Source organism: Amphibalanus amphitrite, unplaced genomic scaffold (assembly GCF_019059575.1).
Source record: "Amphibalanus amphitrite isolate SeventyFive unplaced genomic scaffold, NRLGWU_Aamphi_draft 000932F_arrow, whole genome shotgun sequence".
In the NCBI taxonomy this organism is placed as follows: Eukaryota; Metazoa; Arthropoda; class Thecostraca; order Balanomorpha; family Balanidae; genus Amphibalanus; species Amphibalanus amphitrite.
In genome coordinates, this window is record NW_024882426.1 from 200,292 (window position 1) to 213,893 (window position 13,602).

Consider the following 13,602-nt stretch of genomic DNA (forward strand, 5'->3'; position numbering starts at 1 on the left):
CGTCAGATTTGAAAAAACAGTAGAGATGGCCAAATAACACAAATAGAGGTGGCCAAAGAGGGTTTCCATCGATCCAGTAATGAGTACTTCCAGTAATGCCGATACGAAGTGCCCAGCTATATCAATATGTCAGGGTTGTAAATTAAATTGCAACAGGTCATTGACTGCAAAACAAAAAGCAGAGATATCTCAATCCTTGAAATACGGATTCCAATGACAATATGTGTTGTAGATAGGTACGCGTCGGGCACTGTACGAAACGGAGTTTCTGAAACGTTATGCAACAGGCGGGCACGGCAAATTTCGGCTAAATCCCCGACAATGCGGCCAGCTTTGATTTCAGACAAAGCATATTCTTTAAATTACGGTTTGAACCTCACAAACAAGACCTAGCCTTATACCTACTCAGGGACAGGCAATAAAATTATTTTGAAAAAAAAACATCGTCAACATCATTTTATATTCAATGCGGCATATGAGACATATTGTTCAACACAAGTGTCGGAGGAGTTGTACATGAGTCGGTGAAAAGCAGGCAATGGACTCAAGTTGACGAGGCCGCGAAAAAAAACTGAGACCATGGAAAAGGCCAGGACCTCCAACCCGGCAGATCTACTCATCTACACATATGCCACAGTTACACATCATTCACTAGGTACTAATTCTTATCATCCCCCTGTGGAAATTCGATCTCGCACAAAAGCACACAACCGCGCAGGCGACACACCCATTCCAATAGATGACGTCACGGCAGTCCCAGACGGGCAGCCGTGACAAGACGTGATGAAGTCTGCGATGACACCCCCAGACAGAGCTGAACGCAGAGAAATATGACCACCAATCGCAAATTTGCCCACACTCTCAGCCCTCAGGCGGTCTTAAAGTTTTTGGGTCCTTGATTAGGCGTTGTTTTGCTCGGTGATCGCCGGATACACATACGATGAGTGCCATTTTCCGGACGCGGGTGTCTGGACGGCTCGGCAGGTGGGCGGTGGGCCCGCGCGGCCGTCCGGCGCTCACTACAGGTCCGTGGTGGACGACGGCAGCGCGTGCTCCGACCCGTCGTCGCAGGACGGCGGCCGAGGACGGGGCCGCGCGGCCGCGCCCCACGGCGCCGGCCCGCCGCCGCCGCCGCCGCCGCTGGGCGCCCGGAGCAGGCTGAGCGCCACAGAGTGCCGGGGCAGCGGCGGCGGCGCGCGGACGGCCGGCGACGCGCGCGCCGCCTACTGCACGGCCGGCGAGACCGGCGCCGGGGAGGCCTGCGCCGGCGGCTGCGGCGAGGCGCCCGTGCTCGGCGACGGCACCGGGGACGAGCCGACGGCGGCCACGGCCGGCGGCGCGCCGCCCTGCGCCAGCACCGCCTGCGCCTGCTGGCGCGCGCGGAACTCTGCGGCGCGCAGCTGCTCCATGTGGAACTGCTGGCGCTCCTGCAGCAGCTGCTGCCGCTGGTACTCAAGCGTCTCGCGCTCCTTGTCCATCGTCGTCTCCAGCTCCTCGAAGTGGCGCAGCTTGATCTCCAGCTTCTTCATCTGGGTCTCGACCAGCTGTGCCACCAGCGACTTGATCTTGCGCTCCTCCACGGCCGCCAGGTGCTTGGCCTTGATGGCGGCGGCGCTGAGCGCGGCGGAGGCGGCCGTCTGCAGGCTGGCGTCCTTCACCAGCCGGTCGCGCTCCGTCTCCACGCGCGCCACCTCCTCGGGGGTGGGCGGCTCGGCGGGCTCCTCCTTCACCTCTCCGCCGGCCGCGGCCGCCGCCGGAGCCGGCTGGTCGCCGCCCGCGCCCGCCTCCTTCTCGGCGGCCGCTCCGTTCCCCTCCTCCTTGGTCTCGGCGGCGGCCTTCTCCCCAGCGGCGGCGGGGTCCTCCGCCTTGTCACCGCTCTCACCGCCGGCAGCAGACTCGTCCTCCTTCTCTTTCCGCTTCTTCTTCTCGTCCTCTTTCTCGCCTTCTTCCTCCTTCTCAGGTACCGTACCGGCAATGCCGCTCTGCGGGCCACAAGCCAATGGCAAATAATCATCGTGAAAGACTAAACTCGCCACATAGTTAGTGAATCAACAATGAGTATGCGAGTCAAATCAATGACTGTGAATGATTCAGTGTTAAATGTCAGCGTAAATTAATTTTGTGATAAAAAAGCACGTTCATTATTTCAGCGTGTTCATTACAACTGCCACGAATAAATTACATATGGAAAACCTCCACTGTCAGCCTGTTAAATTACTCGACAAGGCCCGTAAACCGTCGTTGCCACATACCTTTTCCAGCGCCGACTGGGGCTCCTTGCCCTCTGCCACGGCGCGCGCCACGTTCTTGACGTGCTGGTCGAGCAGCGCCGAGGGCACCTCCTCCTTGATGCGCGCGAACTCCTCCATGGCGGCCTTGGCGGCCGACGCGGCCACGCGCGGGTCCACCGTGCTCGCCAGGAAGGCCACAGTCGACATGATCGGGTTGCCGGCCTTGCTGAACGGGATCGGCTGGTAAGCCAGAGGGCCGATGGCGCCCTCTCCTGGTGGAGGGGCGGGGAGGGACGGTCAAAGTTGGGCGATGGGTCAAACATCGGCTGATCCAACAGCACCTAAGTCATGGGGTCACCTAAGTCACCTTAGCAAAACGATAATGCACAGACAAGTAGCACATCAGAGTATTAACTAGAAGCGTTACGACAGTCGAGAGTGCTAAACAATAATATTTTTGACAGGAGAATATATTCAGCCATTTCTGTTTGCTCAATCCGAGCTGATATTGGCTTCCTGACTGGTCTGACACTGAAACACTCAGCCTCGGCACCGTCCGACGACGCGGAGTAATGCGGGTCGGCCCACTCACCCCAGGCGGGATCCTCGAGGTACGGGTCCTCGATGGGTAGTCGCAGGAAGTACAGGATACACTCGTCCTGGGTGCGCGTGCCCACGTGCTCGCACACCTGCCAACAAACGTCAATCTCAGTTATCATACATCTATTGCACCCCGGCGGAGCTGAGGTTGTTATTATTCTGATATGCAAGCAGTATCAGCAGCGTCTCAGGCATCTGTAACTTGGTAGTTACACAATGCAGATAAGCAAGCAACCTTTCCTGTCCCTCGGGACATGAATTGTTGCTGATAGCCTTACTCAACAAATAGCGAAACCAATCTCCTTCCCCACTCATTCTCAACTGCGCCCCACGACACATTCCTCCCTACGGCTCATCATTCCCATCCAAACGTTGTCGTACCTTATTCCAGTCGTCTTTGTAGAGTTCCAGCGCTTCGAGCAGCAGCAGCGTCTCCTGCTCCGTCCAGTCGCGAGACAGGTTCGCCGCCTGCTTATTCCGCATCAGACCCGACTTCTTGGCGTACCTGGCGGATGGCGCGGACGGTAGGTTAGTGGCATCATAAAGGAAACGGGATCGGAGTGAAAGGCTTCAGAGAGAAAGAGATTATCTCAATGCAAAACATAATTTGGGTGAAAAGTTTAAAACAGAGAAGGAAACTGTACGAGTACACATACGAAATAGACATGGTTCAAAACCTTTCGGTGTGGTAAGCCATCGATAATGTAGTATTTGAGTGATAATCGACCGGCATATAAGCATCGCCCGTTTTAGCACTATGCTCAGCTGCTAGGACACCGTCACTTGGTGTCCCGCCTGACCCAGCATTCCGCCAACCTACCAACCAGCCTAATCACACCAGCCTTCATCAGTGCTACTCACTGGTCCAGTTTCAGGCCGAAGTTATCCGTGATATCCTTCTTATCCGCTCCGGCGGCTCCGGCGCCGGCCGTGTCACCGCCCTCCGCCTTCTTGTCGAAGTCGCAGAGCTGTTTGGCGGCCGACGGCTGGCCGGTGCGGGGCGGGTTGATGGGCTGCAGACCGGTCGGTGTGTCGGACAGCACGTGGAAGTGCGAGGTGGGCGGCGGGCCCATCGACGTCGGACGGCTGTCGCTGTCCACCTGAGGGGATAGACATGTCAGACGGAGGCTTGCGGCACCGCAAAGATGGACTTGGTACGAGTAGAGCCGGGGGATGGTGAAAACGGTACGACCAATGAGTCGCAGTGAACATGAGAAATGAAGCCACTCATGGGCGGGAGGAACAGCATGGCGACTCACTAAACCAACCATGGATACGTGAGACAGGCCGCAGCTGTAGCTACAGACAGTTCCCGACAATTACTAACCGGTCGCCATCTCACTATAACGCTACCTACCAACCCATTCAGTCTTGAATGAGAGCATTCGAACGCCTACCTGGTAGTTGATGAGTCCCCACTGCTCGAGGAAAGCGTGCACCCTCATGATGGCACACACGTCTCCTGCCAGGTTCCGCCGCGCCGCCGTGCTCGTCATGTACTCGGTGGGGTTCAGCCTGCGGCGGAGAGTGTTGGATCAGACCTAGGTCACGGCAGATGCCAGGAGAAACACGAACCATTAATTACTCAGACGACCGGTAAGCGGCATGGCTACATATATCACAGAAAACAAGAGTATACGTTCCGGATAGGGCGCCCCCTGCTACTTTCGAGCCTCAAGCGGTAACTCTTCCTTAACTGACTCCTACCTGTATGTGTCGATCATGAAGTTGCGGTAGGCGATGTAGGTCTCGGGCGTCTTGCTCTTGTTCTTGTCGTTGAAAAACTCGGGCAGGGCGCGCTTTTCGATGCCATGAATGGCGTTGTAATCGAACCAAGCCGAGTAGCTCGGCACGATGATGTTGTGCGTTTGCTCGGTGGCGTTATCCTCCATCTCATCCTGATATGACACACATATATCAACATCAACAAATACACTAATTTAACTTTTCCCACTTCAGACACCCTATTCATCCAATGACAATCCAAAAGCAAAACACTGCGCAGCGCACAGAGCTGAGTCAATACGCCTGCCCAACACAGGAACACGAACTAGCTGTCGCCCATTCAGTCAGGTCATAACGGCGCGTGGAGGGTCACTTTGCCCACCTTTTTCTCCTCTGCGGACTTGCTGGGGTCCTCCTGGTTGGCCTCCTCGTCCAGATCGACCACCGTGCCGCCCTTCACCGGCTGGTTGTCGGCGTCCTTGCGGCTCGCTGTACGCACACATAGAGAGACGCGAATGGCTCAGTGATAGTTCGGCGATAACACAATCACGCCTAATAATTTACAACGTAAATTTCGAGGCAAGCTGGCGCTGATGTAAATTAGGCGGCGCCCACCGCTTGAAGCACCCCAATCCGTAATTCCCCTTACAAAACTATGAACACAGCATTCCCATTGCAAGAGAAGCGGTCGTTTAATCGTTTGCAAAGCACAAGAAGGCATAAAAATGCCGGAAACATTTCATAGTTTTGAGAAAAAAGTTGTGTTACCGGCCATTTAGGCCATCCGCCCCTTCCACCCTGTCCGCCGTCCCAGTAAATCTGTCGACTCACATCCTTTGGGGAGCACCACCTCTGTGAGGTTGGTGTCGGCCGGCGGGTCCTCCATGTCCTTGGTCAGGTCCTCCTCCTCCTCAGTCTTGGACTTTTTGTTCTTCGGCTTCGGACCCGGCGTCCTGTCGGGACGCAGTCACCAAACATTAATACCCAGTTATTGTTCACTAGCATATTGAAGCGCGCGCACAACTGCAGAATGTTACTCAATGAATTGAAATTAGCGATGCAGTACAATCAAATAGCATAAAAGACACCAATCAACCCGAGATCATACTTATTGAAGTTGCGAGTTGCGACGCAATATATTATCAGCTGACACATTATACCAGCGTATTTGTTTTCGTATATCATGGTCACTTGATCACTCACCGTTTGCCCTTTGATTTCGAGGCGGCGGGCGAAGGCGACCGCTTGCGCTTCTTGGAGCCCTTTTTGGACTTTTCCGACTCTCCAGCGGCCATGGCGTCGAGGTCATCCACGGAGAGACAAAGCTGGTGGGCAGGGAAACCGTCAGACCACGGGAAATACGGCGCAGTACTCCACCAGCATAAACCGCTTAAAAGGTGCAGCTTACACAAACACAACAGACCACCCTTCATGGCACTTCATCGAACCGACGACTTTTACCAAGTACCGACCCAAAATCTAGTGCTGACATGGCTAGCCTACCTCATGTTTGCTCTTTTTGCCGGCCTCGTCGACCTCGTAGTCCTCCTCGTTCATCCACTCGTTGTACTCGTCCAGGTCCTGCACCCAGTTGAGCGTCACGCGCCACTGCTTCTCGGCGTCAAACTCGGGCGTCTCCGGCACGCTGTCGTCCAGGTCCAGACCTGGCGTCACGACACGGCAGAGTCACGTCATGAACTTGGCAGAGACACTAAATTGGCCTCGCTAAACGAGCGGCAAACTAGTCCCGAATACCGATCGATCCTAGCTAGAGCTCGTTCGACATTTGCCGCCGCCCGAAAAAAGATCGGAAGCTATGGCCAACCGTGTGACATTGCCGACAATACCATCGGATTACATTAACCCAAAAGGGTTCTAATGTCATCAGATGGCTGTCTCCACCCAGGGAAGCGGCTGACGATCAACTGTACAGTGTGCTGACTTGCTCACCTGTGACCCACGTGTCGTACGAGTCGGGGAAGTAGTACCAGTGCAGCATGGTGTACTTGTCGCGCCGGAACAGCGGACGGGCGTACTCCTCCTCCAGGGGGTCCTGAGTCGGGAACACCACGTGCGTCGCCTTGTCGCGCGACTCTGGAAATGAAACGATCCTCAGTGTCCCACGAAAAAAAAAAACACCTATCAAACGTCTCGCGTCAGGGTGGTATACTGCAGTCACTCACCCACAAATATTATTCAGGTATTGATGCATTTTTTTTTCAAGTGTGCTGAGTCCTGGCTTTGCAGCAGCGATCACAACCAAGCAGCCCCAGTCCCCGCACATTTTTCCATATGACGCGCTTTGATCGCCAGCCCGCAACTGCGCTCACCCGCGATGGTGCCGCCGTGAGAGCGCACCGTCTCCTTGAGCTTGTCACGCTCGGCCTTGTCCACCTCAGCGGTGATGAACACGGACGGCACGACCATCTGGCCGGCGGCCACCAGCGCCTTCTCGATGGCCGAGAACAGTTCGATGTGCCGGTCCATCTTGGAGGGCGACTGGGACGAGCGGAGTCCGTCAGACCGACGTGTCGGGAGGTGGAGGATATACATCGAGCCAAGTCACAGTCATACAGTGCGATCGTTGCTCAGTTAGCAAAAACTCACTTATATCAGAAATCAGCCACTAACACAGTGGCCGAGTACTAAGATCTTACTTTCTTTACCTCAAAAAGGTTTGAGAATAAAACCATTTTCAACTCTTAGACAGTGTGATTGCATGCTATCATTAACAGGCTAAACAATTGTTCACACCTTGCAACTGCTACTGTCGCTCTTCTTGCATCAAACTTTATATGATTCATCTACCATAGTATCATGGTGGCTAAAGTTGGTAACTCCATATTTTACCTGTAAATCAAATCTGCGAAGGGCATGGTCTGTCTTGAACTTGTAAGCAGCAGCCAGAATTTGACAGAGGCCACTTCCAGGCTCAAAATCCACAAAGCAGCGCATCTAAAAAAAAAAAACAGGTCTCAATAGTCAATAACATCTTTGATAACTAACATGGGTCACACGCTGCAAGGTCTAAAAAGTGGCTTGACATCAAGTGAAATAAGTAATATATGCATGACAAAAATGGCATACCTCGATTACAATACCTAAAGGCTGGAGTTCTGTTCAGTTTTCACAATCAACTACAAACAGTTGCATTTAGAGCATTTCATAATTTTTTTTTGTCTTAGATTATATTTAAAAGTCAGAGAACATGGCACACACAGAAGCACAATGTTACTATGACATTTGGATGGCGATAGAGCTTACAGGAAGTCGTGTTCTAGCAGGCTTGTCAGCATCCTTTCCAAAATTGTCCTCTTGAAATTGCAGCAGTTGAACAACCAGTTGAGACAGGCTTTTTGCTGTTGGAGGATCTGTAGCAACATGCTGAAAAAGGAAATGCATTAGTAATAAGTGTGATTTAGAGGTTGAAGGTACCATTGATATTGTTACTCTATGACCAACATCCCTGTTGCTCTGTGTAGCAGATGATATGATATATCACAGGCAATTCATGTATAGCATGCCAATTAAAACTTACAGACCTAATAAAGCATTAAGCCTACCATACCCCAATAGTTATTACCTAAACATCTTGCCACTGGTGCAAGATGACTGACATCTTAATGAAAAATCAATAATAGTACAGATCAATACTAATTATGGCACACAGAAGAATGAAAAGGGAAACATAAAACCAGAATAAAACTTTGAGAATGCCTGCAGGCTGCACAAAAACAAGCTAGCCCTTGCATATGGCTTGAAAATGCAGATCATGATCATTAGGTAACTATCTGCAATCCTACCATTCAGCACTGCATGAGCAACTTCATATTACATGGGCATTAGGTAATCTTCAAGGAAAATTATTATTTATTTGACAGGATGAGGCAGATTGTTTAAAAATGGTCAGCTTTGAGATTCAGGTGATGTCAAACAGAACTACAATTACAATCAAAATGGATACAAAGTCAACCCTACATATGATTAAAATGGTCAATAACAATACTCCACCAAGCAAAATGTGGCAGGGTTTGATGAAATTTCGCTGGGACAAGGGCACAAATCCCGGCAGCCTTTGAAAATTCAGGGGAGGGTTCAGCTATTGCGGGGCAGACTCTTACAGTTAGGACAACTTGTGTGGGGCATGCACAATGGACTGAAAATAATTAAGAAGCACAGTATTGTTATAACATGCAAGAAAAAGTGGTCTATGCCACAATCCTAGCCAAAACACAGCAACCATTAATTAATAATAACTGCCATATACTAGTTCTCTTTATAAATCATGAAAGGTATAGTTAACAGATTACTTCCACTATTCTGCGTTTATCACATTTTTTTAGACCGACCCATATGAACTTTATCAGCCTGGGATTATTGGTGCCTTAAATCATATTTACTAACAAGAGACTAGTGAACCTAATCCGTGCTCTAAAATTGATCAAAAGATCATGTAAATTAAAATATAAATAACAAAATAAATAGTAAAAAGGGTAAAATTGTGGCGAGATAGCTCGGACCCAAAATGCGGCGAACTTGGCGCACATTTAAAGCGTTAAAACACCACAACATAAGGAGTATACACATACCTTTTTTGCGTTCTTCATCAGCCATGACTTAACTCCTTCAAAAAGAGACAAAATATCGGCAGATTCGTAGAACTTGACATTCGGACGGCCGTCATTCTTCGGTGCGTACGCCATCTTGCCGGCGTTAGTTCGGGCGCTCACTTCATTATCGCTTCAAAACCATTTGCTTTATTGATATTGCTCAAAAGGCTTTGTGACGTCATATTTTTAGGCCAATGAAATTCGTCTAATTTTTTACTTTTTGAATTTATTACACATAATAGATTCAAAAATTGCATTATATTCAATACTTATATTGTTTTATTATTAAATAAGATGGGATTAATGATAAAAAACGTTTAGTTTTGGTTCAAATAAATAAAGACTCTTTCAACTATGACGTCATTTCACTACATTGAATTGTGTATTTTACTTGAAAGTAATGCGACTTGTGTGTTTTTGTTTGTCGGTTGCGTCGGATTAAAGGCCTTGGATTGAGGATTGAATTGGCCTTGGATTTGAAGTCAATTTCGCGTAATATACGTCCTGCGTAGATACGGAAATACCTACGTATATTGCAGGAACGTGAGGGGGAATATTGGTAAGTTCCCTGCCTGTAAATACAGCCGTCCGGGTTCGAATCCCGGGCTATGCACGTCTGACGTCGCATTCACATTGGCCATTGCCGCTGCCAGGCTACTTTGACTTCACTCAATATACCCTGACTTTGACTTGGAACAGCGTGAGAGTTCCGAGGGCTGTTCACGGGCCCTGTGTGCGGTCGGACCGCACACAGCCTCGAAGCTCCGCCCACTTCGTCCCTACGTCAGCCTTCCGTCACCGCACACAGCGATCGCTGTGGCCGGTCGGGACTGGCCACAGCGGACCGTCCACCGCACGCAGCCGTGACGTCAGAGCCGCCTACCCATCCCCTACCCCCACGCCTGCTGGACGCACCGCACACAGCGCACGCAGCAGTGTGCGGTGCCCGTGAACACCCCTCCGGTGCGGTTAGCACTTGTTCCACTGGATACTGATACGGTAGACCAAAGCAGCATATATACCAATACGTGGATGTAGTGTCCATCAAGCATAGTATACATTTTTACATTTCTTTTTATCTGGCTGTTGTCATTCGGCATGTGTGCGAGTTTTCGCCAGATTGAGATGAGAAGAGACCGTCCCGGCCAGGATTCTCTCACTCTTGTCAGTGTTTTCTAATTCCCATCTTGATCTCAGTCTGTTGGGTGCTCTGTGCAGATAAGTAGGTAACCTTCTGACTCAAATGTAAGCCTCTTCTTATTTTTTCCAAGGCGACGGATAGCTTCACTGATATAAGGATACAAAGATTTTGTTGAAAGCTCTTTGAATATGAATTAAGTGGCCTAGTTAGTACGAGCAGTGACACTTTGAAGTATTCTTCCTTATCATTTTACAGCTTATCTTGATCTACCTGGCAATGGCCAGGTATATTGATATCAGTGTGCTTGTGTGACTCAGTGAGGGTGGGATGAGGCTGGGCTAGGTCAGGTGCAGTCATTGACCATGACAAAATTGAAGTTTCAGCTGTACCAATTGTAGTTCCTTGTGGCTGGCTGCTGAGATCATCTGCATCATTGTCAAAACAAACTGAAATGTAATAGCCATTGTCTTTCATGTCATTTTTCAGCTAGATCAATCAAGGTGCCCTCTTCAAGGCCCCATAATCTTCTTTGTCCATGTATGGTGTTTGACGCATCATTTTCCTTTTTGTTTCAGGCAATAATTATGGTGACAAAAGTGCAAAGTGGATTGGATTCTGACATAGACATGCAATCAACTGCTCAAAATGTGCCACAGTCAAGTTCAGGTGCCAGCCTGGATGCCACCAGGCCTGGTGCAAATGTACTGCCAGAGAACACTGAAGGTGAGTACCTACCTACCTACTTAGGTTAAATAAATGTGCTACTACAATTAAATAGTCATTTGACACAGTACCCATTGGAATTCCCTGGCTTGTTTACCTACATTGACAAGCCCCTCCCCCTCCTACTGATCGCCGCTCGAGCCGGACCGTCCCATCCCCCCCCCCCCCTCTTTCCACTGACGGACGCCCAAACCTGCCCGAACCCCCGACAATCCCCCTCCCCTCCCCTCCGATCGTTCCACACACCAGTTTCATCGGTACGATCTGAGCTGGGAAGGCGCTATTGACGGTTTTTGCGTGGCTGAAGCAAGGCGTCTGAGCGAGGTAAAATGGCGTGTTGAAAAATGGTCTCTCTCTGGAGAGATATGAGAGAGATCCAGTTTTTTATGTTTCGGTCATATTTTCGGGATGCCTTCGATCGCTACGCGCGGCTGGGATGAATTTTCGAGGAGGTAGACGCGTACCTATTTGATAAATCTGCGTTTAGCTGCAGACGATGTGTTTTTTTCTTCTATAAACATTAAACAAACTGTTGTCACATGTGCCGTGTGTTTCATTTTATCCGTCTCCGTTTTTATCGTGAAGCTGTTGTTTATCATGTATGCGAATTTCGTCAGTTGTCCACTTGCCTTCACGCGATAGCGGTATTTCCCTTGCGACCTCGACGAACCCGCCCGTTCCGCCGTCGTGTGAAGCCCGCCTGAAATGGACCCTCGGTCCGTGACACACCCGGTACACCATGCATACTCCATGAGCCATGATGCAGCCGGGGTCGCGCGCGCCCGGCGGACGCATCCATTCGGCGATGGCCGGCCCCGACCGGCCGGGGGCGCCGTCGGCCGTTCGTTCCGCAGCGCCGGGGGCGGCCGTTTCTTAACGGCACTCCTCGGGGACTCGTGGTGCCGACCGTGCTGCATCTCCTTCTCGCTGTAGGAGATAGGCGGGTCTGAAACACCCTCTTCCCAATATCGTACACCGGACAGTATGGAGAAAAATGTGGTGCCAGCCAACCCAACGCCGCCCGGACTGCTGAACCGAAATTAATGGCGTTGGTTTTCGGCACAAGAAAAGCATCATCAATTTCGTGTTATTTCTGAAATGATACGAGCATCAGCGGTACTGGTTTGATCTTTTCAGCATTCGACACCAGAATGCTGTGATTGATGTTCATATAATTTTGATTCCCTCGGATATAACCTTGGCTTTTCTCGGATCTAGCGAATATTAAGTTGTAACATAAAACTACCTTTGGGCATGTAAAAGCTACAATTTATGTTTTCCATTACTGCATAACTACCTATTTATATGCCTCCATTCCTTTCGTAACCTTCATCTCGACCGAATGAAACCGTGAACCACGTTATTTATACGGTGAATCTCATGATGTCGTTAGGTTTACATTTGAATATTCACTGAATGGTCGCCTCGCTGCCCATTGTCCATCGTTATGTACCGGTGAGCTCAGTCCACTGCCCGCCGATCCGACCGGGCCACGTGCTGGGATGGGGAGCACCTGGCTCCGGCCGGCGCCGCCGGCGGCTCGGTAGGTATGCGCGCGCTCAGCGGCGCCGCTCGATCGACGCGTCACCTCCGGCGCTCCATCATGGCTCGTCCCGTGTCGATGTCACACGCGGCGCCTGGCCGATTACACGCCCACTTCCCCTCACTGACGGCTGACGGCCGGGGCGATACAGAGCGACGGACGAGACGAGACGAGGGATCGTGGACGATACGGTGAACGATGGACACTACCGGGGAACGCTAGCTGATTAATATTGGGTTAGGTATATCCCGCGCCCCAGTGGCGGTCTCAGCCAACTTCGCCCTAGTGCGGGGAGGGGGCATATGTTACCACCCACCTCTAACTCAAAAACTAAGAGGGCTAGAAAGACGCGGTAAAAAGCAGTCGATTGCTCTCAATGCGTACGTTTGAAAGTATTTCGGTCATTTTCATCTTAGAGCAAAATTGGGGTCACCAGAGGTCATCAAAGGTCAAAATTTGCCAAATTGACCTCAGGTCAACGGTTTAGCCTCCAGAGGGCAAAAACTAAAAAGATAGCTGTTTTTACGAAAAGTGTTTTTCGACAATAACTTTCGACTACAAAAAGCCACGACATTTCTGTTGCCAGAATCGTGTTCCTCTCGCCGAGACGCGTCGAATGAACTATAATTTGACCTTGAAAGGTCAACTTAAAAATTTGACCTGAGGTCAAGGTCATGACCTGACCGGAAAAGGTCATGTTGCATATCAGTCGATGCGCCTCAACAAGACGAACACAATGAGGCCATCCCCAGCGTTCTAGCTCTTTCCAATCGCGAGTTATTAGCAAAAAACTGTTTGTAGCCTCAAATGACCTCGGATGACCTTTCTAGAGGCTATCAGCAAAAGTGACACCTTGGTCATCACGGGTGGTCCAAATCATTATGATTCTGAAATAGTTGGACTGTTCCTATGCGTACACACGGATCTAGAGGCATTTTCATTTTTCTCCATTGACTTGTAATGGAAAGGTCACGCCACTGACCTGACCTTAGGTCACGGATATAAAAAAAAAAATCCGAGATATACAAA

General features: G+C 50.4%; 1 protein-coding gene across 1 annotated transcript; it reads right to left on the reverse strand.

Annotated features, from left to right (window-relative positions):
• Positions 1 to 446: 446 nt before the first annotated feature.
• LOC122368226 (SWI/SNF complex subunit SMARCC2-like) lies at positions 447 to 9,298 on the reverse strand. The gene is made up of 16 exons (XM_043341959.1): positions 9,146 to 9,298; positions 7,821 to 7,940; positions 7,407 to 7,511; positions 6,887 to 7,055; positions 6,507 to 6,650; positions 6,060 to 6,220; positions 5,760 to 5,881; positions 5,388 to 5,509; positions 4,939 to 5,045; positions 4,539 to 4,729; positions 4,229 to 4,346; positions 3,693 to 3,931; positions 3,213 to 3,336; positions 2,824 to 2,920; positions 2,253 to 2,503; positions 447 to 1,982 (listed from the first exon to the last, which is right to left on the reverse strand). Exons 1-16 carry the CDS (start codon positions 9,257 to 9,259, stop codon positions 1,224 to 1,226), a joined length of 2,943 nt encoding a protein of 980 aa, XP_043197894.1. The 5' UTR covers positions 9,260 to 9,298; the 3' UTR covers positions 447 to 1,223.
• Positions 9,299 to 13,602: the final 4,304 nt, after the last annotated feature.

What these genes read in the sequence shown, in the direction of transcription:
- LOC122368226 (XM_043341959.1), bottom strand. Translation starts at nt 9,259, where the DNA reads ATGGCGTACGCACCGAAGAATGACGGCCGTCCGAATGTCAAGTTCTAC. An exon ending in TCACGGCGGCACCATCGCGG is followed by an intron (nt 6,651 to 6,886) that starts GTGAGCGCAGTT and finishes TTTCATTTCCAG; the next exon opens with AGTCGCGCGACAAGGCGACG. An exon ending in CCCAGTCGGCGCTGGAAAAG is followed by an intron (nt 1,983 to 2,252) that starts GTATGTGGCAAC and finishes TGTGGCCCGCAG; the next exon opens with AGCGGCATTGCCGGTACGGT.